The 22,468-nt window shown below is 39.6% G+C and overlaps 1 protein-coding gene and 1 long non-coding RNA gene across 4 annotated transcripts in view; one reads left to right on the plus strand and one right to left on the minus strand.

Annotated features, from left to right (window-relative positions):
• Positions 1 to 22,213, plus strand: part of prepl (prolyl endopeptidase like) — a 51,955-nt gene extending 29,742 nt beyond the window's left edge. For 2 of the 3 annotated variants that reach the window (XM_080200637.1, XM_080200639.1), the window contains 6 exons: positions 792 to 998; positions 4,926 to 5,101; positions 6,070 to 6,286; positions 11,140 to 11,289; positions 14,499 to 14,619; positions 18,574 to 20,083. In XM_080200637.1, coding sequence (XP_080056763.1) covers positions 792 to 998; positions 4,926 to 5,101; positions 6,070 to 6,286; positions 11,140 to 11,289; positions 14,499 to 14,619; positions 18,574 to 18,722 — 1,020 coding nt within the window. In that variant the 3' untranslated portion in view covers positions 18,723 to 20,083. Of the gene's footprint in view, positions 1 to 791; positions 999 to 4,925; positions 5,102 to 6,069; positions 6,287 to 11,139; positions 11,290 to 14,498; positions 14,620 to 18,573; positions 20,084 to 21,872 lie in introns of those variants that run through there. The other variant, XM_080200638.1, reaches the window with a different exon arrangement.
• Positions 17,252 to 18,635, minus strand: LOC145351039 (uncharacterized). Its single transcript, XR_013888300.1, has 2 exons — positions 18,520 to 18,635; positions 17,252 to 18,405 (listed from the first exon to the last, which is right to left on the minus strand). It is a non-coding gene; the product is annotated as an uncharacterized LOC145351039 (long non-coding RNA).
• Positions 22,214 to 22,468: the final 255 nt, after the last annotated feature.

Below are 22,468 nucleotides of genomic sequence, written 5' to 3' on the forward strand. Positions count from 1 at the left end.
CCATCTTCTAGCTTTTGTATTGATAGTGAGGTGGGGAGCTGATCATACAGTTAAAAATGCACCATTGCACTCAGATGAGAAATCGCCACTTTTTCCACACCACTGTACTTAGAACATGGATGGGAAAATCCCGCCCCATGTCAATACTCAAGATTAAATTGGATAGTTGAATAAAGGATCATGAGTGAAAGGGATATGGAAATTTGTTTGGTAAGTGTAATTAGCAATATTTTCTCAAATGAAGGGTAAATGCTATTATAAATTGCACCAATTGGCCTGGAATATCTAGCTACTTCAGTGCGGTCTTTCATTATAACTGATATTTTCAGCAAATAGTTCAATTTCTTTGACAGTATAAAAACTGAAAACGAATGGTTTTGTAAAATTGTGTTTCCTAAATTTGATATGAAGGAAAGTATACCCCTAAACCTATTGATTTCTGGACTAATGGCATTTAGCACTTGGTTATCACAAGCAGTTGTCTCTCCACTAACATTGAGATGTTACAATATTTCTGCTGTGATTACATCAGAATCCACATCATTAACTCATAAATGACAGTGATGTTTTCTGATGTGGATTTCATGACTTGGTCTGATGCTAGTTAACAGCACCTGGAAAATTATTGAATTGTTGAATTAACATAAAATTTAGAATCTACTGTTACAAAGAATGCTGAAATTTACCCCAAAGCTTCCAAGTATTTTGTCATTTGGCACATAACATAACGTTAGGACTTGCTTCAGGATTAGGAGTTGCATTTAAACAATGATGCCCTTTTGTTTCCTTAGCTCCCACCATGGGCATGTGCTATCGAATCTGAGGATAACACAAAATGTGAAGCAAACAAATTTTCCTTTTGGCTTTCCTCTCCAGTTCAGCCACCAGTGAGTCTTTTGTATTCAATAGACGATAATGAGCTCTACATCCAAGAAGATGAATCCAAGGCAATGATTACAAAGGATTGTAAAGTAACTCGTTTAAAAGCACCAAGCAAGGTAAGATATAATATGATTGTATTACGAGACTAAAAATCCAAGAGAGCTGGAGTATAAATTCCCACTCAAACAGCAGTTTGAAAATTTGAATTCATTTGCATTTTTTTAATTTGAAAATAAAAATGGATATCAGTAATTTAAAAAAAAGTATTATGAAGTCATCAAATTGTTGTACAAAGCCAGTTAGTTTTGGATTTGAGGAATTTGCTCAGTCTGACCTATGTGTAACTCCAATCCAACAACTATCATGATTAGCTAAATCTTAACTGTCATATGAAGTGCCCCTGTGTAATTAGGGACAGATGAAAGGTTTCTGCATTGAAGAATGATTATTTAAAGGTAAAGGTGTTCCTAGGGAGATGGTTATAATTATATCAGAATGATCTTGTGAATGGTTCCCTCTGCTCAGGAACTGTTTTCATGTTGCTTCATAGTTCTGCTTCCCTCATACCCACCTGCCTGTGAAAAGGTACTGTAAAACAATCTCCTTTTCTAGATCTAAACAAATTCACAAACAACATTCTACATTGCTTTGGTGATGATGCAATGCCCCAATTGTCTTCCTCAAATCTCCCTGTTTTTGACATGGTCAACCACAGCAGCTTCTTCTAACTCCAACCCTCCATTATCGAGTTTGTTATGATTGCTGTCATTAGATTTCATGCTTGCCTTTCCACTCGTAGCCAAAATATTTATAGCAGCAGCTTCTCTTCCCTCTCCGCTCAGCATTACCTCTGCAGTCCCCTAGAGGACCTTTCTTGACTGCCTTTCGCTTCCTTATTAGTATATGGGTGGCATCGTTCACAGGCACAAGGTCAGATTTTCCTATGACATTCAGCTGTGCCTCTCCAACACCTTGCTTAACCATTCCATGTTTCCTGCACCAAGTAGACAGTCTAAGAATTTATTTTGTTAGATAAAGTTGTAACATAATTGTGGTTGGGATAGTTTCCTGCAATTGATTTAAGTTTGCTGTTAGCTTAATAAGGCATAAAACATGAAACAGAAAGTAACTGGAAGAGAGGAATTTTAATCTGCATGGCTCCCAATGTTTCTTCCTAAGAAATACTAAAGTGATATATCCTATTTTTCACTGAATTATTAATATTTGTGACAGGTACTGCTGTATCTCATTGAATGTTGAATTAGAAATAGTCAACCTGAAATGCATTGCATTACTATCACGATAACCGGTGGAAACATCAATGATTTAGAGTAACTAGAGTTAAAATGACAGCCCAATTTAGAAATCAAAGTCTTGAAAACAAGTAGCTCAAGGCAGTTGAAAAACTTGGACATCAGGCAGGATATATTGGCTTTTTTTAAGATGTTGATGAAATTGTGCACAACTAAGTTGTTAACAAAAGCTAACAAGCCATAACTTTTACTCACTCTGCTGACAGCAAGGACATGCAAAATTGACATGGTCAATATTTGCACATTAATGTCAGCACGCAACGATATTCAAGTCTGCACTTGATTGGCCAGGCAGGAAATCCACTCCCATCTCCAATTCTGGCTCCTTGTATAAAATTATATGTTGTTGTCAGGACCTAACATGCATTTTTTCTTTCAAAGAGCCTCACTGGTTGTGGGCAGGTGTCCTTGCTGCCTCCTTAGCGGAGCCAGTTAAAATTATGCCTGGTTAGCTTCCACTGGCACATGGATGGGTAAGTGGTCTGGGAGATTCAATTACTACTCATTGGTTTCCTCTGGATGGATAGATTTAAAAACACAAGGTGAAGAGTTATTTATCAGTATTCTGTGAAATTGTTTATACTAAGTCTTTAATCAACAGTCTTATTGATTATAAGTAACATCCTGATTAAATACATTAGTTTATGTGTACTAATTAATTTGTAAATAAATCCAGCCAAGTAATTTTAAGCTTATATGAATTAGTCTGCTATTTTCCACTTTTCTGGAGAGACAAGAGAATTTGGTGCATATCCTACATTATTTCCAGCGATGTTTAGCCACATTTAGAGCTTAATTGTTAATCAAATATTGTTTCAGTAATTAAAGCATTAAATAGAAGATAAATGGAAGCATCTTGTTATGGAATTGGTATGCACCTCAAGTGAATGAAATTGAAACAACTTGGATTTTTAACTGCAATTAATTCCAAATTATATTTACCTACAAGGTCAGAGGTAGAGGTGTGAAAGCAATAAACAACAGGATGTCTTCTATCATAATTATATAGTTATAAACCATAATGTTAATGTGCTTAGAACATAAGAACATAAGAAATAGGAGCAAGAGTAGGCCATCTGGCCCTTCGAGCCTGCCCCGCCATTCAATAAGATCATGGATGATCTGTCGTGGCTCAGTTCCACATTCCTGCCCTCTCCCCATAACCCTTAATCCCCTCTCATCAGAAACCCATCAACCCGCGTCTTAAAAATATTTAGCAAGGTAGCCTCCACCACTTCAACGGGCAGAGAATTCCAGAGATTCACCACCCTTTGAGTGAAGAAGTTCTTCCTCAACTCCATTCTAAACCACCCCCCCTTTATCTTGAGGCTGTGCCCCCTAGTCCTACTGTCCTTTCTGAGCGGGAAGAGTCTTTCCACCTCTATCCTATCCATCCCATTCATCATCTTATACGTCTCAATGAGATCTCCCCTCATTCTTCTAAACTCTAACGAGTACAAGCCTAGTTTATTCAGCCTCTCCTCATAGCTCAACCCCCTCAACTCCGGCATCAGCCTAGCAAACCTCCTCTGCACTCCCTCCAAGGCCAAAATATCCTTGCGTAAGTACAGCACCCAAAACTGCACACAGTACTCCAGCTGCGGCCTCACCAATGCCCTATATGGCCACAGCAAGACCTCCCTACTTTTATATTCAATCCCCCTCGCTATGAAGGCCAGCATCCCATTTGCCTTCCTGACCACCTGCTGCACCTGCAAGCTGGGTTTTTGCGACTCATGCACAAGGACCCCGAGGTCCCTCTGCACCGTCGCCTGCTGCAGTTTTTCTCCACGTAAGTAATAATCCTTCCTACCATTATTCCTACCAAAGTGGACCACCTCGCACTTGCCAACATTAAATTCCATTTGTCAGTTCCTGGCCCAGTTCCTGCTTGCTTTACTTAATTCTGTTTATATGCAATAAAGTTTGTCTTTGTATAAATCTTGTGGCACAGTTAATCACAATTGTTAGGACTTCTCTTTAAACATTGACAGCCTCAATCAGTATCATAACTCCATGCGCAACACATAAGGAAACTTATGCTTTTACCATGATCACAAGGCCATAGGGTTGAGCATTATTTAGTAACAACCTCCGCAGTTTATCCTCATAACTGAAGTTTCTCATTGCTGGAACCATTCTTATGAACCTCTTCTGCACTCTCTTCAATGTGTTCACATCATTCCTATAGTGCATTGCTCAGGACTGTGCACAGTACTTCAGCCAAGGTCTAACATGTGTCTTGTGTAAGTTCAGCAGAAACCCTTTGTTTCTGTACTCTGCACTAATAAAACTCAGGCTACTATATACTTTATTAACTGCTCACCACCTGTCCTGCCTCTCCACGTTCTTTCTTCCAAAATGCATGACTCATGATTCCTCTTCATGAGAAATAAATTGAATACATAACCATTAAATGATAAATTCCCCTAAAAGAAAAAGGTAGTGGAGTGAGAGGATACATCTGACTATTGACAGGTTAGGCCAAAATTGGTTCTGAGCTTTGAGCTATTGAGTTGAAAGGAGTCTAATAAATGTTAGCAAACTTGCATTGCTATGCAATGGGGACGGGTTGTATGAGAGTATGACTAATACTGTAAGTTTAATTGTAAAAATAGATTACTATTTAAATGTACATATTAATAATGAATATACAATGAGATGATAATGTGAGGGTAAAAAATCCTTGAGAATGCAACCTTTTCACAATTATTTACACTTTTTTTTCAGGATGGTACGTTGGTACCTATCACGGTTTTTCATAACAAAACATTGAATCAAATGAACAAGAAACCTTTGTTGGTCCATGTTTATGGAGCTTATGGCATGGATTTGAATGTTGATTTTAAACCAGAGCAAATGGTGCTATTGGAAGATGGCTGGATTTTAGCATATTGTCATGTTAGGTACTGTTTCCACACTTCATTTCATTAATTTAGTGTGTTGCCTGTCAAGCTATGCTACTCTAAGTTAATTTTACGATTTCTGGTTTAAGGCTACAGGAAGGGAAATTATTTTCTCTTTAATGTCACATATATAGTCTGGTTTTATTTGTGGAGACTAATTCTGAAAGTGGTACTTTAATTCCTCAGAAAGTAAAATGTTTGTTTTTTTTTTAATCAGCAAATCTCCAGACCATAAGACATATGAGCAGAAGTAGGCTGTTTGGCCCCCGAAACTGATCCACCATTCAATGAGATCGAGTGATCTGATACAATAATCCTCAACTCCGCTTTCCTGTCTAATTTTCCACCATTTTTTCTCTCTCTTTTTCTCTCTCTCTCTCTCTCTCTCTCTCACACACACACTTCCTTTAAGGTGCTTTTTAAGCCAGTCTTGTGGCCACCATGTTTTCTTAAGCTTTGGTGTCTGCTGTTCTTCATGCCTCAGATGAAACACTTTTCATGTTAGAGGCATCATGTACACATTTTCGCAGATGGTGATTTTAAAAATGTGTATTTTTAAATGGTCAGCTTTAGAAAATAGAAACGGAAAAGAAAATAAAACCTGGTAGCAGGAGACTTTTCCTTTGTATTTGTGTTACACTTGTTTATGCTTTCAATTATTTTATTGAGTTTGGCAAAAAGACCTTTTTTTATTTCGAACCATGTTTGGAGCTTCCACTTAATTAAGTAAAGGACAAATTCCTGCATATTGTATTGATTTAATTGTAACATGTATTTTAATAAAAACAGAAAATATCAGTAATGCTCAGCAAGTCAGGCAATATTGAGCGAAAGGTCATTGTTCCGAAATGTTAATTCTCCTTTTCTATCTGCAGCAATTTGTTTTTGTTTTACTTCAGATATCCATCATCTGCATTGTTTGTTTTTGCTACTTTGTTTGTTTTAATGTATTTTGTTCTTCACACTAGAGGGGGCGGAGAGTTAGGTTTAAGATGGCACAAAGCAAGTCAATTGGACAAGAAGTGCATAGGTGTAGATGACTTACAGGCTTGTCTGCGTCACTTGCACATGATGGGATATTCAAACCCGAGGCAAACAGCTCTTATGTCAAGCAGTGCTGGTGGAGTCCTAGCAGGGAGCTTGTGCAATGTGTCACCTGATTCCATCAGAGCTGTTGTTTTACGAGTAAGTTGGAAAATAACTCTTTTTACTTGTGTTAATTTGAGAAATATTATACAGGCAATGAACCAGTATCAAATACTGGTGGGTCTCCTGTGATATTGCTAAAAGGAGTTCTTTATCCCTTTTGTTCTTTTACTTTCTCTCTCTTTTCTTTGATTAGTGAGAAATGCCAACACTGATCAGTTAACTGGCAACAGTGATGGCCACTGCAGGGATCTGACCAGATTGACAGACAAGTTTTAGATCCAGAGTGATGGAGAACAAAATGACTTGGGGTTGATAAGTGGTGGGCTGCAGGGCCATAGGACATGAGTGAAAAGCAATGGAAATGCTGGCATTACATCTCCTCCTAGCCCTAGCCAGCTCATTCTCTCTCTTCAGCCTTTTCCCTCCCTTCATACCGAGTCAACCTTATGCCCTCCCTACTTTTTCTCATCAATATCCCCTTCCACAATTTGCTTCACCCTTCATTTTGCCTTCCTCTGATATCCTCTCCTGCAGTTTTCCTACTACGCACCCCCCCCCCCCCCACCCAGTGTTCCTTTCTCATTCCCCAGTACTACTCTTAACCCCCAAATACAGTCAGCAAATCTATTCTAAGTGTGATGCATGCTTTAAATTAAAATGAACTACAGGTTTGCTAGCTAACTGTGGGGAAACTGATAAAGAGGATGTAGCAGGCCCTGGGAAAGGGCAAGAGAATAAAATCAGCCACAATCCACTTGTAGGGGTATGAACTATATGAGACCTGGAAAGCCAGTATGTGGTTGAGGAGAGTGTTTACAAAACAGTGCAGCAATCCAAGGTAGCAGGCACAGTAAGGAGTGACAGCCAAAATAGTGGTAACCAAAACAGTAGCAAAGAGGGAGCTGATTTGCATCACAGATCAAAGATAGCAGTGAAAACAGATGGGAAAGAGGAGGATGAGCTGCTGGAGCCAGGGAAGTGATGAAGACATATGAGGAGTATGAGACTAGGCAAGTGGAGACTAGAACATGCTGGCTACATTGGTGATTGGAAGGGGATTGAGCCAGGTTTATGAAGTTCATCTAACTATTAGCCATGATGGAATTTCAAGAAAGCATGCATTGTAAAATTTCAGTAGATTATTTGATTGTTGTTAACTGGAATTGGCAGTTTTGTGGTCTTTTTATAGTACAACCCATCTTAAATGCAGTTTTATTAGACTATTTAATTATATTGCAGATTACAAAATCAAACCAACCAACATTCCTCCTACAACAAGTAAAGTTTTAGTTTTGTAATCGTTTTTCTCTGATGTCACTCATCCCTGAATAGACTGACGTTATCAGGGGTATAGCTCCACGAATAGTGTCATCTTCATTCACCTCTCCCAAAAAATCATAGGTTTAACATAATGTGACAGACTCAAATCTGGGCTGGTGCTTCAGTTTAGTACTGAGGCCCGACAGCATTAGAAGAGCCTTCTTTAAGATACAACATTAAACCAGTTCCATCTGCCTGTTCAGGTGGACAAAAAATATCCCATGGCTTTGTTTGAAGAAGGAACAGTTCTTCCATTGCCTTCACCAAAATTAAGATGTGGAGATGCTGGTGTTGAACTGAGGTGGGCATTGTAAGAAGTCTCACAACACTAGGTTAAAGTCCAACAAGTTTATTTGGGATCACGAGCTTTTGGAGCACTGCTCCTTCATCAGGTGACTCACCTGATGCAGGAGTAATGCTCCAAAAGCTTGAGATTCCAAGTAAACCTATTGAACTTTAACCTGGTGTTGTGAGACTTCTTATTGTGTTCACTAAAATTAGTCCTAAATCAAACATCTCAAAAAATGGACTAATTAGTCTCATTGGTGTTTACAAGACCATGCTCTGTGCAAGTAGATTATTGTTACTAAGTTTTGAAATAAATTGATAAAAGCAAATTACTGCGGATGCTGGAATTTGAAACAAAAACACAATGCTGGAAAATGACAACATCTGGGGAGAGAGAACAAAGCTAATATTTCAAGTCTTTTGAGTTATCTAAACATTAGTTTTGCTCTGTTGCCCCAGATGCCATCAGACCTGCTGAGATTTTCCAGCCTTTTCTGTTTTTGTTTGATCGGCTGTGAGGCATTTTTGACATTCAGCGGCTGTTAAACGAATCATGTAAATGCAAGTTTTTTTATATATTGCAGCCAAATGTACTCATTGAAGTAATTCTCCTGCATGAGGCTTACTGTTTTGGCAGGTCTGATATCTGTAGTGTGTCATAGCTGAGGTCACTCCTGTCCTTATCTGAGGTCCACACTTAAATTTCCAGCTAAGGGAAGGTAATTTTTTAAAACGTTTTTCCACAATTTTTAGATGCTAAATAAAATGTAGCATTGTTACTTCTACCCAAGTTACACGTGGGAACCATCTTGATCTGCGTTACTGAGTAAATATCACATAATGTGGGATTATTAATTTGAACATTATTAGTAAATGTGCAAAAATTGGTCAAAAACTGTATAAATCATCACACATATACACACACACACACACACACACACACACACACACACACATATTTTTAGCTATTGTACAGATAATATCTGGATTGATATTACAACAAACATGCTGTTGCACTGCACCTTCCAGTAATAGTGCTGTGATGCGCAAGGATATTTTGGCCTTGGAGGGAGTGCAGAGGAGGTTTACTAGGCTGATACCGGAGTTGAGGGGGTTGAGCTATGAGGAGAGGCTGAATAAACTAGGTTTGTACTCGTTAGAGTTTAGAAGAATGAGGGGAGATCTCATTGAGACATATAAGATGATGAATGGGATGGGTAGGATAGAGGTGGAGAGACTCTTCCCGCTCAAAAAAGACAGTAGGACTAGGGGGCACAGCCTCAAGATAAAGGGGAGGCGGTTTAGAACGGAGTTGAGGAGGAACTTCTTCACTCAAAGGGTGGTGAATCTCTGGAATTCTCTGCCCGTTGAAGTGGTGGAGGCTGCCTCGCTAAATATTTTTAAGAAGCGGGTTGATGGGTTCTTGATAAGAGAGGGGATTAAGGGTTATGGGGAGAGGGCGGGAAAGTGGAACTGAGCCACGACAGATCATCCATGATCTTATTGAATGGCGGGGCAGGCTCGAAGGGCTAGATGGCCTACTCCTGCACCTATTTCTTATGTTCTTACGTTCTTATGATCCAGAAACTGCTAGTGCTCCTTTATATTTGGCAATCAACTTTGATAGATGTTAGAATTAAGATTACACTAATCAGAGTAATGTTCCAAAATACTATTTATCAAGATATGGAATTAATGCTTTGTTCTACATCAGTTGGCCCTCTTATTCTGAATAAGCTCCCAATTTTACCCCTAACTGGTTAAAAATGGCCATATTCCTGCTGTAATAATGGTAGTCCACTGAGATAATGAAGTGTTCAAGAGAATGCTGCATAATGGCCAAAACTATTTCATATTGCAGCATTGCTTCAGCTTTTGTTGGCAACTTCCTTAAATAGATAATGTCCTCAGTCAGTAATGAAAATAGATTCCAAAAACAATTCATGCTGCTTTCCCTAAAACAAGTGGATACATCAAGCTTAACAGAAACCACTGGACGGTTTTTCTCATATCAAAATCTTTTGAAATCCTTGGATGACATAACGAGTAGAGTTTTATAATGCATACTCAGCTGTAAAAGTAAAATATTGGAGACACAGTTGGTCACATTCTGAAAGAGAAACATTGGAAATTGGTCAATTGGTGCAGCAAAAAGAATGAGTGTACACCTGCTTTTGCTTGTCACTGATCAGAGAAAGAAAGGATAGCCCTGGGGAATTTAACCCTTTCACACCTTAGTAATTATAAGACATTATTTATGTATAAGCTAGTATACTGGTGCAGCTTGTAGGTGCATTGATAGTGGTGAGGAAGAACAAGCTTTGATAATGTCATGCGAGTGTATCTTTAAGAAAGTTTTTTTAAATCATGCAGCTTTTAGTTTCAGCGATGTCATTGGGGGTGTGGGACTAAACTGTGGCAGTCAGGTGATAGGGATTTTTCTTCTTTTGGTTTTTCAGTTTTGTTTCAGGTGTGTTAGAAGCAATTTAGCAGGAAGCTGAGTAGTAATCTCACTCTCTCTCCTGCTCTTTGGTTCTGAAACTATTATCTATTACTGATGATAGTTGAAGGAGAGGCTTATTGCCATTCTGCCTTAAAGAAGCAGTGTTTTGGGAAACAAATTCGACTACACTGTCTTCTGAGTTTCTTCTCAAGAGATTTTCAGCATTCAACGCAGGAGGCTGGATTCCTGTAACAAGTGGGCATTAACCTATGTTGTATTGTGCTTATTTAGAGGGTTTTGTGTATTGGGTGTTGATTTTGGTTGGATCACATTAGATATTCCTTAAGAGTTAAACATTATTGTGGTTGTTGTGTTTCTTGTTTGTAATTGTTTTTGCTAATTGTCTTATACATGTCAACAATATTCTCGATTAAACCTTGTTTTTGATAAAATCTCCTCATGAGTCAGTTCAATCACACCTGAAATGAAACCTCTCATGCTCATCCTAGCCAAATTCAAAGTAAAATGTTACAGGTCAGGCGAGCTTCTTAGAACACCTTGAGGTATCCGACCTGACTTGTAACAATAACCCTTTTATTGGTTTCCTGATCTATCAGCACTTTTGTGGAGTCTCTCACCAAGTGTGCCTTCTGACAATTGGCTGTTGCCCAATAAGTCCCTCTGTCTACCATAGGTCTTCATGTGTATGACCCATCAAGACTGTTAAGAGAGAGAAATAAGAAAGTAGGAGGATTTTACACATTGCACAATATTCTTTCCACAATAATCATAGCTTATTGTAATAATAATTATTTCTGCCTGATATTTTACTTCACAGGCTCCTTTCCTTGATGTTCTCAACACAATGCTGGATCCTTCATTACCACTCACAATTGAAGAACAAGAAGAGTGGGGAGATCCTTTGTCTGACCAAAATCTCTTTAAATACATTCAAGCCTATTGTCCTTATCAGAATATCAAGCCACAGGTAACAATAGACAGTAATTGTAATGCTCTGAGTATACTGTGTCTTAAAATGCAACTTCACTGAAGGTGCTGTCTAATAACTTAAGAGGGAAGCTTACTTTGGAAGTTTGCATTCAAATCACAAGAGCACAAGAAATAGAAACAGGAGTAGGCCACCAAGCCCTTCAAGCCTGCCCCGTCATCCAATACAATCGTGGCTGATCTGCAGAGGCCTCGACTCCTTTTCTGTGCCATTTCCCCATAGCCCTCTGTTCCTCAATCTATCACATATTTATCCACTGCCACGTTGAATACTTCTCATGATGTAGTCTCTAGCACCCTTTGGGCAGAGAATTCCAGAGATGCCCTATTCTCTGTGAGAAGAAATTTCTGCACACCTCAGTTTTAAATGACCAGCCCTATATATTGTAGCTACATCCCCTTGTTCTGGACACTCCCACTGGTGAAAATGTCTCACCATCTACCCTATAAAGCCCACTTAGGATCTTATACATTTGGATACGGTCACTCCTCACTGCTAAACATCAAAGAGTATAGATCCAGACTATTTAGCCTCTCTTGATAGGACATCTCTGCTGGCATCATAATCAGGTTCACACCCAGGGAGGGCTGGAACCTGATTACCATAAATTTGGACATATTTAAATATTCTTGAACAGCTTAACACCATTGCTTCCAGGAGTGTCAGATATTCCTCCCCACTGACGAGAATCACTACTGCTCTCCCAAGAGTCAAGATGACTATGGTGCAGAAGCCAGTATAGCTCCTAGGAGGTCAGGACCATAACAGTGCAATGCCGATCTGGTTTTTAATTTTACTGTAGAGCTGACCTTGCCAGAATCTTTGGGCCCCACCCCTCAAGAATGACGCCACAAAACACAACTGTTGCTCTTTTTTTGACAAGGTGTCAGATAATCTGGAGAGAAAACCTGGCCAACACGCCGGTTTTGGTCAGAACCTGACACTCTGCCATTTCTTTGGAAAATTCCACCCATCATCTTCAACCAATCAAGCACTTCCGAGTATAATAACAGTAGAAAATGTTGTAACGACCCTGCAGATCTGGCAGAATCTGAATGGAGAGAAGCACAAGCTGGAATTTTCTGGCCATTCGCTGCCGCTGCAAATGAAGATGGGGAACTTGTCGCTCAAACAAATCCCCACTCACTGCAGCAGGACCAGAGAATCCGGATCACGTGGAAGGCCAAAAAATTCCAGCCACAGAGTTAATCTTTCAGGCCTGTGAACTTTCATGAGTGAAGTGTCTTGTGGTCGACAAAATAACGGTCTTGACTGTATCTGCCAAGGTACAGGTGAAAGATAAAATAAAGACAAAGTAGAAAATAATAAAAAGAAAGGTGAATACGTTTGGAACTTTGAGTGTAGTAGGGTAACCACAGAGATATGATTAAAGTTTGTCTTTTACAATTGAAACTAAACTTCAGTTTAGTAATGATGCTGACATCTTGCAACACTTTGGCTGCAACACAAGCAGTAGCAAGCATGCAACATTTTTACATAAAGATGTAAATTTATATAAGGTTTCATTTTTACATAGGTAAATAATAGTAAATATCTTGTCACTCTCATCCATTAGTCAATAACTATGTTAACATATTCTAACTGAGACCGCATCTGGACTTTACAGAATAAACAGTCCTTAAAGCAATAGTCACTCTAAAACAGTTGCAAAGAACTATTAACTTCAGTTTATTTTTTCTTTATCTATTATTTGATAAAATTAAATATCTAAGATTGGAGGAAATGCATGTTACAGTGGGTTAAACACTATTCCTCCACGGTTACATCCTATGCTTTTATCTCATCCCCATTAATTGAATGAAAGTGCAATGTAAGAAAATATCCTTCCTTTAATTGTATTCCTTTCATCCTCCACTTAACCTGTCTATCTCTGTGTTTTCCTTTTGAATCCAATATGAAATAGACAATGCCAAGTTAACATGGACCCACGCACAAAGTGACACTGAAAATCAGGGGGTGGGGGGTGTGTATTGGATGGCAATCACCTACCCTGTAATATTCCATCTGCCAGTGAAAGTTAAATTACGCTTCTAAGTGTCTCAAACACTAACACACTTCATACAAATGTATGACATCAGTAGTAATGTGTTAGGAAGCACAATGATTCATCAATCAGAACCTTCTAGTATGAATGCAGCTCCCTCAAGCAATAGCTCTTCCAAACATTTCCTCTTCTTGATAAAAGTGGAGGCTGCATAATAAAGCATATGGACCACATTCAAGATGCATCCTTTTAACTTCAACCTTTGGCTACTACAATAACTGCCATCATGCTAGTACTGTAGACAATGTTTTCCACATTGATAGTGTTATAATTCAGGTCAGAAATTCAAAGTATTTTGTCATTTGTTTTGCACTTCGAATTTGGCTTGGATAAGCATGATCAGTTTCATGTCAGATATGATTCAAATGAGCCACTTGGGAGCTTTTATCAAACAAACTTTATTTAAGAATATAGTTAACATGTATAGAAAGAATGTTAGCAACAACTGTTATCAATTGCAAAGAGAAACAGAACAACCATGATAATGTATAACCTTAAATATATCTAAAAAGTTCCAATCAAACAAAATTTCCCATGGACAAACCCCTTTCCACAGGTTTAACACAGCAAAGACTAATGCTCATGTGATACTGGAACTTGGTCCTTTTGTTGGAGAATTGAAACTCTTAACTTCTCAGCCCTGTAACTTCTAGCAGCCCTCTGGATATGGCCAGAACAGCTTCCCAGAATATCAGGGAGCAAGAGAAACACTGCTTTCAGTCTGATATCCACTCCCTTCTAAACTCAAACTGCAGCCAGCCAAACAGAAAATGAAACCTTAAATTCACTAGGAAGAAAAGTAAAGTGTCCAAAACACATGACCAGCCTACCAGTCATCCTCCTAATAATGCAGGTTCATAAAAGATCCCAGAGTAAAAATAAACAAACCCCATTAAAACCACTGAAGAAGCAATGAAAGGACTCCTACAGACAGCCTGGCAACAATGAAAGCTGAGGGTGTGAGAGCGGCGGAGTACACGATTTTTAAAAAATCCTTAAAGATACATAACATCACAATATTTTGAAAATGAAAAATGCAATAGTTCGGGATCTTCTTTCAATTTATTAAAATGTAATCTAAGCAGGAACTAAGATTTCAACACACTCGACCTTTTTTTCCCAGAAATACCCTTCTGTATTCATCACGGCCTATCAGAATGACAAGCGTGTGCCATTGTCAGGTTTGCTAAGGTATACACGGAAATTGAGAGATGCTGTGGCTGTTAGTATGTGCAATGCAACAGGTGAGAATAGTTGCCACTAAATGTAAGTAGCTATGCCAATTCTATTATTTTAAGCAATGAGTGTCCTCAGGAATTTAAAACAAATTTGGGGGTGATCTTAGGCTTGTCCCGCTGTTCAATTGGCATGGCAAGCCAGTAAGATTGGGCAAGAGGCGAAAAATCGGTTTCGTGCCTGGCTTTTGGCCTCTCACAATGTTACCAGCACTGATTTGCTGGCGAAATTTCAATATGCAAAACTTCATTTCAAAATAATCAATGAGTCCCAGATGCTATCATCTGGACTCACCTGTACTTTCCTGCTCACCAGTCAAGGTCCTCACCGGCCAGGATTGTGTATAATCCCCACCAATAGAGACCAGACAACATGAAGACCTCACTGGTGGGAATGGACGTCATTGAAGCCCCTCAGATGGTTGGGGACAAGGTGGGGCAGTACAAGGGGCAGGGCCTGACAGGGGCTGAGCCTGATGGAGGCAGGGTCGAGGCAGGGGAAGGCTCTGGGGTGGTGGGGTTGGGGGGCGGGGGCGGTCTCTGCATTGGAGGGTGTGGGAGTGATCAGCAGCCATTAGGGGGTGGAGTTGATCAGTGGGGGTGGGGGGGGGTGTGGGCGGGGTAACATCTGCCAGTGCACTGGGAGATCAGGGCATATGCGCAATGGCGCCCCTAAAACTCAGTAGCCAGCTTCCCTACGAGAATAGAGAATACAAGAATCCTTCCCCTCCTGATAAGAATCTCATCTGGACTCTGTTTTCTCTAAGTGCTGTACAATTGCATCTGGGAGCTCACCCAAAAAATCACACATCTCTCCTGTTTTCATGCTTGTTAGGCACTTAGAACTTTCTCATTGGTTGACTTAATTAAATATATGACCTTAAAACCTGTAGGGGGTGATCTTACCAAAAAAGTCAAAGAATGTTTAGTCACTACAGTTTACATTTTTACAGTACTTTGCTGTTACTAGAATGTCTGAGGGTATCAGCACATATAGTAGTCATTGGTATTTGGTTGGCTGTGGACTACTGAGTGGCACTACCAGATGGCTGCAAGCCAGACATGGAGAAGAGAGGGTGAAGAGATTAGGGTCTCCCATTCTGAATAAAGCCTTTAACTACTGTAGAAGTTTCTAATGGTAGTTAGTGCAATCTTTGTCTACTCTTGAAATGGTAGTTAACACTTGGTGTGTGAGATTGTTCTTGCACCAAGACAAAACTGCTGCATCCTCTGAAATTAGCAGTACTTTGTTACACGTTTACTGTCTGCGAGTGGTAGAAAAAATCTGGGTTGCATTTTCTCAGCCCTCGGGAGGCAGCTTTGGGAATTGGATAGGGGGAGTTGGGGTATGGGAATTTCAATGGGATGAATTCAGGCCAGCACTGTGTCTCCATTGATATTGTACCTGCTGCAATGGCAATTGCCTCCATGGCGCCTACAAGAAAGAGGCTGTCAGCCTTATCCATGGGCAATGCTGAATAGACCTCCCAATACTGGATCTTGGTAGTAACGTAGTTGGACAAGGCTCCCAAAGGTTCTTCATTGGCTACTGCCAGGAGGTGATAGCCTAGTGGTATTATCGCTAGACTATTAATCCAGAAACATAGCTAATGTTCTGGGGACCAGGGTTCACATCTCGCCATGGCAGAGGATGGAACTTGAATTCAATAAAAATTACCTGGAATTCAGAATCTACTGATGACTCTGAAACTATTGTTGGGGCGACATGGTGGCACAGTGGTTAGTACTGCTGCCTCACAGCGCCAGGGACCTGGGTTCAATTCCTGGCTTGGATCACTGTGAAGTTTGCATGTTTGCCCTGTGTCTGTGTGGGTTTCTTCCAGGTGCTCCGGTTTCCTCCCATACATGTGCAGGTTAGGTGGGTTGGCCATGCTAAATCACCCCTTAGTGTCTCTTAGGGAGACTAGCTAAGGTAAATGCATGGGGATAAGGCCTGGGTGGCATTATGGTCAGTGCAGACTCGATGAGCTGAATGGCCACCTTTTGCACTGTAGGGATTCGATGACTTCAGGAACATCACATCCAGCATTCTGCTGTGGCCACATCTGATTTCCCAAACCAGAATTGAGGTCAATGTCAGGATCACTAATGTCAGCTTTACAATTCACTTGTTTGCACACATGTAAGTGCTTTTAATGTGTGAGGAATTTAAAAACGCCTTTGTACCCTGTTACTTATTAACCTGTGGCACTGGTTTATTGAGCATATTTTAGCTGACATCTGCATTCTTTATTTTGTGACATTTGTTAATAATTGTACATCGCACCAATGAAATACAGCCACTTGATTTACTGATAATTACAATGAACTCTAAGCTTATAACAACAATTTCAATTGCTGCTTCAATAAAAATTGTAAAACACGTGGCTAACTATAGGGACAAATGTTGCCTATATTTTTCTAGGTATGTGCCAGTGTTTGATTGCATTCACTGATAATAGGGACACTAAAATATTTATAGGATCAAGGGAAACCAGAGTGTACTAAAGCAACATGACTTTACTCGATTCGCCAAAAGGGCAAATTCCTGTTCTACTTGTGACCTGGTTATCAGATTTTCATTATCCTACGCCTAGTAACATCATACAGCTAGGCCATCCACACAAATGAAGGCTCCAAATTTTGGTGTTGTGATTTGTTTTAATAGAATTCATTGTCATCAACATGAGCAGTTATACAAACAATGGCTGAATATCATTGTCAGCATCTGGCTTTGCTGGTAATTAGCTGTGAACAATTTGGATTGCTTATCAATTGCTACAAAATACAAGCTCAAGAAGATTGAAAGCTTTTAAGCTCAAGGACCCACCACACTGACATTACTGCAGTGCCTTCCAAAGCATTAAATATAGAAGTAATGGGATGGGGGAGGGATAATAGATTGACAAGAAGTGAATGGCCTTTTGTGAATAGTTATGACAACAATGGTCCCTTTGACTACGTGTGTTGTGAAGAGGAAGGAGCATTGTAAAGGCAGTGTGGAAAAGTGTCATTGCGAACACACATACTGCAAAAAGAATTGAGTGTGTTTAAATATACTGGAACAAATACTTCTAAAACCTCAGAATTAAAATCTGGGTAAGTCTGTTTTTTAAGAAATTTTATTCTGATAGTATTTAATTATCCTGTTCAAATATCTATTGATGTTTGGTAGCTTTGTGCTCTCCCTTCAGCTGGAGCCCACTATTTAATCCTTTTTTGGTTCTGTGCCATTTGTCTTTTTACTTTTTCTTTGTCTCTATATGACTATCAGATACTTATTATGTATTTGTCAACAAATTTTCTTTTTAACTCTCCTTTGTAAACCTTTGTTCTTCTCTCCTTTCTCACCTTTGTGTAAGTCTTTCCTTGACTGTTTCCTCTTATCTTCACATCTTTATGACTCTTATTCTACAAAATTTTCAGTTCAGGTGTAATCAGTGACCCAGAACACAAATCTCAGTGGTTTTCAGAAGTGTCTTTTTCCCCTCAAATTTCTGTTCAAACTTATTTGTGTATCACCAGACACAAAATCTGCAAATGAATCGGCACAATCAAGCTGCGTTACAAAACACAATTTTTAAAAATTTGCTTTTAAAAATTGATATATTTTGAGTAGTAGCATTTGATTAATACAGGTGGTTCATACAGATCAATTCCTGGTCCTGGATGTCTGACCCAGTCAGATGAGATACAGAGTGCAGCCTGGTCAGTTTCCTTCTCGCCCACTTACATATTATACAGTATACATAAGCTCCACGGCTTTTCAACTGAATCCAAATAGAATAAAATTACCTGGAAGTTTTAAAGCACAAACACAATGCTAGTGTTAAACAAAACTCTTTATGCAGACATGATTGAAGTAATTTTGTTTAATAATTGAGTGAAATAATATATTTCAAAGAGTACCTCTTCAATTTTTCAGCATTTTTCTTTTGGTTTGCATGTTATCTTTAATCAAAGGTGAACTACCAGACATCATTTTGGATATCCAACCAGGAGGTGATCACTTTGGCCCATCCGATTGGGAGGAATCAATATACGAAGTAAACCTCTTGTTTTTCTCTCCACAATTGAGTGCGCTGTCCTTGATCTGTAAAATTTCATCTTAACTGTTCATATCAAGTGTGTTGTAATCATGCAACTGCACACTGATTCTGTTTTTCACAATAATTTTGCTTGATTTAGAGCATTTGAAGGGTTGTCCCAAGTTTTCTGAGCTCGGGTTTCTAATAGACTAAAGATCTAAAAATACCCCTCCACCCAAGCTCAGAGCCATGACTAAATTGTGTGGTCCTTCCATGATGCTGGCACTCCATTGCCTGTCCTTCCATCATCAGCCACAGCCTCTTCTTTGGTGCTGTTGAGCACAAGAGCTGCCAGCTTGGTAGGCAAGGTTTCCACCTCCTGGGATCTTGATTACAAGGGACAGTCCACGGCTCGCCTTACCACTGGCTGCTTGGCTTGTTTGGTGGACCTACCCGAACAGTGACATTGCAGATCCCTTGATGGCTGTCCAGCTAGCAGGCAAGACCCATGATGCCTCAACAAAATTCTGCCTTGATTTAGAGTTGGAAGATTTGGAGAGTTCCAACATACTTCCATGGATAATTATCCATGAAATGTTAACAAGAAAAATCCTAATCTAAATCCTCGTTTACTATACATTAACCCCACCCAGTCACTCTCACTGAGCTTTAACTTCCCTTCCGACCCCTGACTACCCTTTGACCCAGCCGACCATTCCCCAATCCCCCAACTATCCCCCCATAAACCCAAACTACGGGCCAACCTGACCCCACCCTCCACCAACCTAAATTACTAATCCTCGCCACCTGACTAACCCTCCCCCTTGAAACAATCCAATTAGTCTGCACCACCTACCTACCCACTCGCGCACTTAGCACCCTACCCATCTTCCACCCTACTGCCTTCCATCCTCCATCTGCCACCTTTCTATTTGCCACTCATCCTTAACCTATTAACACACCTCATCCACTTACCCACCCTCCTATTCACTCATTGATCCATCACTGATTCACTAATATTCATACTGTACTTTTATACTTGCCTGTTACAGCTTGTACCATTAGAAAGAGGCATGTCCAGTCCTCCTCCATACTACAATGTGCCAATGGAGCTCTTGGATGGAAACTGTACTCTGCATTTCTGGAGAAGCTGGACTCAGAATTCCCAACCAGAAATTAAGAGCAGCATCGGGGCAGGCAAAAACAGGAGCAGAGTGACAATCCCATGATGAGTGCCACTCATCAGAAAATCCAGGCCATTGTTGCCCATTCCAGCAAAATCTGGGGCAATAACATTCTTAATAGTGAAGGAACAAAAAAAAGTTGCTATTGAAGGTTTATGAAACCTTTAAGTTGGGATTGCAAGTTTTTTTTAAATGGCAAAAAAAAAGATAATTTGTAATGTTTAGGTTTTATGGATGGGGCATTGAATATAAATGCAAAAATGCAACATTTTTAAATATTTAAGATTATGATTAGGTTTGGAAAATGTGTTTAGAGATACAGTTTTGTTTGCAATGTGCAAATCAAGAGTAAGAAGGTATAGCATTCAGGAGGGAACCGAGTGTAGGGTGTCGAAATTTGCTGATGACACCAAGACTGGGGGAACGGCAAATTGTGCGGAGGGTGTGGAGAGTCTGCAGAAGGATCTAGATAGGCTGGGCGAATGGGCCAGGAAATGGCAAATGGAATTTAATGTTGGCAAGTGTGAGGTGGTCCACTTTGGTAGGAAGAATGGTAGGAAGGACTATTACTTATGAGGCGAAAAACTGCAGCAGGCGACGGTGCAGAGGGACCTCGGGGTCCTTGTGCATGAGTCGCAAAAACCCACCTTGCAGGTGCAGCAGGTGCTCAGGAAGGCGAATGGGATGCTGGCCTTCATAGTGAGGGGGATTGAATATAAAAGTAGGGAGGTCTTGCTGCAGCTGTATAGGGCATTGGTGAGGCCGCAGCTGGAGTACTATGTGCAGTTTTGGGCACCGCACCTGCGCAAAGATATTTTGGCCTTGGAGGGAGTGCAGAGGAGGTTTACTAGGCTGATACCGGAGTTGAGGGGGTTGAGCTATGAGGAGAGGCTGAATAAACTAGGCTTGTACTCGTTAGAGTTTAGAAGAATGAGGGGAGATCTCATTGAGACGTATAAGATGATGAATGGGATGGGTAGGATAGAGGTGGAGAGACTCTTCCCGCTCAAAAAAGACAGTAGGACTAGGGGGCACAGCCTCAAGATAAAGGGGGGGTGGTTTAGAACGGAGTTGAGGAGGAACTTCTTCACTCAAAGGGTGGTGAATCTCTGGAATTCTCTGCCCGTTGAAGTGGTGGAGGCTGCCTCGCTAAATATTTTTAAGACGCGGGTTGATGGGTTTTTGATAAGAGAGGGGATTAAGGGTTATGGGGAGAGGGCGGGAAGGTGGAACTGAGCCACGACAGATCAGCCATGATCTTATTGAATGGCAGGGCAGGCTTGAAGGGCTAGATGGCCTACTCCTGCTCCTATTTCTTATGTTCTTATGTTCTTATGTTAAGGATAGCAGCATAAGAATTTTGAGGGAAAATATTTTACTTAAAATGGTAATGCATATGTAGAACAGACTATCAAACTGCTACTCTAGTCCCTTGTTATCAATTAACTTAGCACAGACCAGGGATCAAATCTGAAAAATTTTTGTTTTTTTTGACGACTCAGTGTCTTCTTAGTGTTGCGTAGTTTTATTAGACTCACCTCAGCAATGAACAAAAAAACAAGGGACTAGAGTAGCAGTTTGATAGTCTGTTCTACATGTGCATTACTATTTTAAGTAAAATATTTTCCCTCAAAATTCTTATGCTGCTATCCTTAACTGAATGCTATACCTTCTTACTCTTGATTTGCACATTGCAAACAAAACTGTATCTCTAAGCACATTTTCCAAACCCAATCATAATCTTAAATATTTAAAAATGTTGCATTTTTGCATTTATATTCAATGCCCCTATCCATAAAACCTAAACATTAGGATGACTTTTAATGTGTAATTTTTGAAATAGGTAGACAGGCCAAATACTTTTAAGTCCATCACTTCGCATCCTCAACATTCATTCATTCACTCACTGACTGACTCACTCCTTGAGGAGGGTGAACATGTTCTTAAAATGCACCAGAAAATTTTACTTGTTATAATTACCAAAATATCACATTTATGAAATTAGAAATCATCATCTCGCAATTGACTGCACTTTCTTTTTATTTTATAGGTTGCTAGACATTATGCATTTTTATACGAACAGCTGGAACTTGGTGTGTAGAAGCATCCACGAATAACTTTTGTAGGTTTTCGCTACAACTCACCAATTAAGAAGTAAATGTTGACATGATTTCAATGAAAAAGTATTCTTCTAAATCACTGCAATTGAATTCTGTATATGTAAGATTTTGTATTGATGAACTTTGAATTGGTATTTATTTTTCGTAGCCAACCCCTGAATGTTCAATTTAAGTTATTTCACACCAGCAGCATTGTTTGTGTGCTGGGCAGAAATTAAGATATAACATCAGAGCAATGTTTTAAATGGCAATAAACCATTTTTATAGTTTGTTTCTTTGTGTATACATTACAGATTTTTTACTTTTATCCACATATCCTATGTAAAACAAATAATCGTGTTGATACTCCGTGATGATCATGTTTCAAAATTACTTTTGTTATTCTTTCATTTGAATTTGTTGCATAATGATACCTCAGCAATATTTACAGAAGGCTACATGCCCATTTTTGTAAGAACTTTACACTTCCTCTGCTGTCCTTGGCATTTTCTTTATCAGTACAACATGTGACTATAGATATGTAGGT

This window comes from Carcharhinus amblyrhynchos, chromosome 12 (genome assembly GCF_965287045.1).
Source record: "Carcharhinus amblyrhynchos chromosome 12, sCarAmb.v2.hapA, whole genome shotgun sequence".
NCBI lineage: Eukaryota > Metazoa > Chordata > Chondrichthyes > Carcharhiniformes > Carcharhinidae > Carcharhinus > Carcharhinus amblyrhynchos.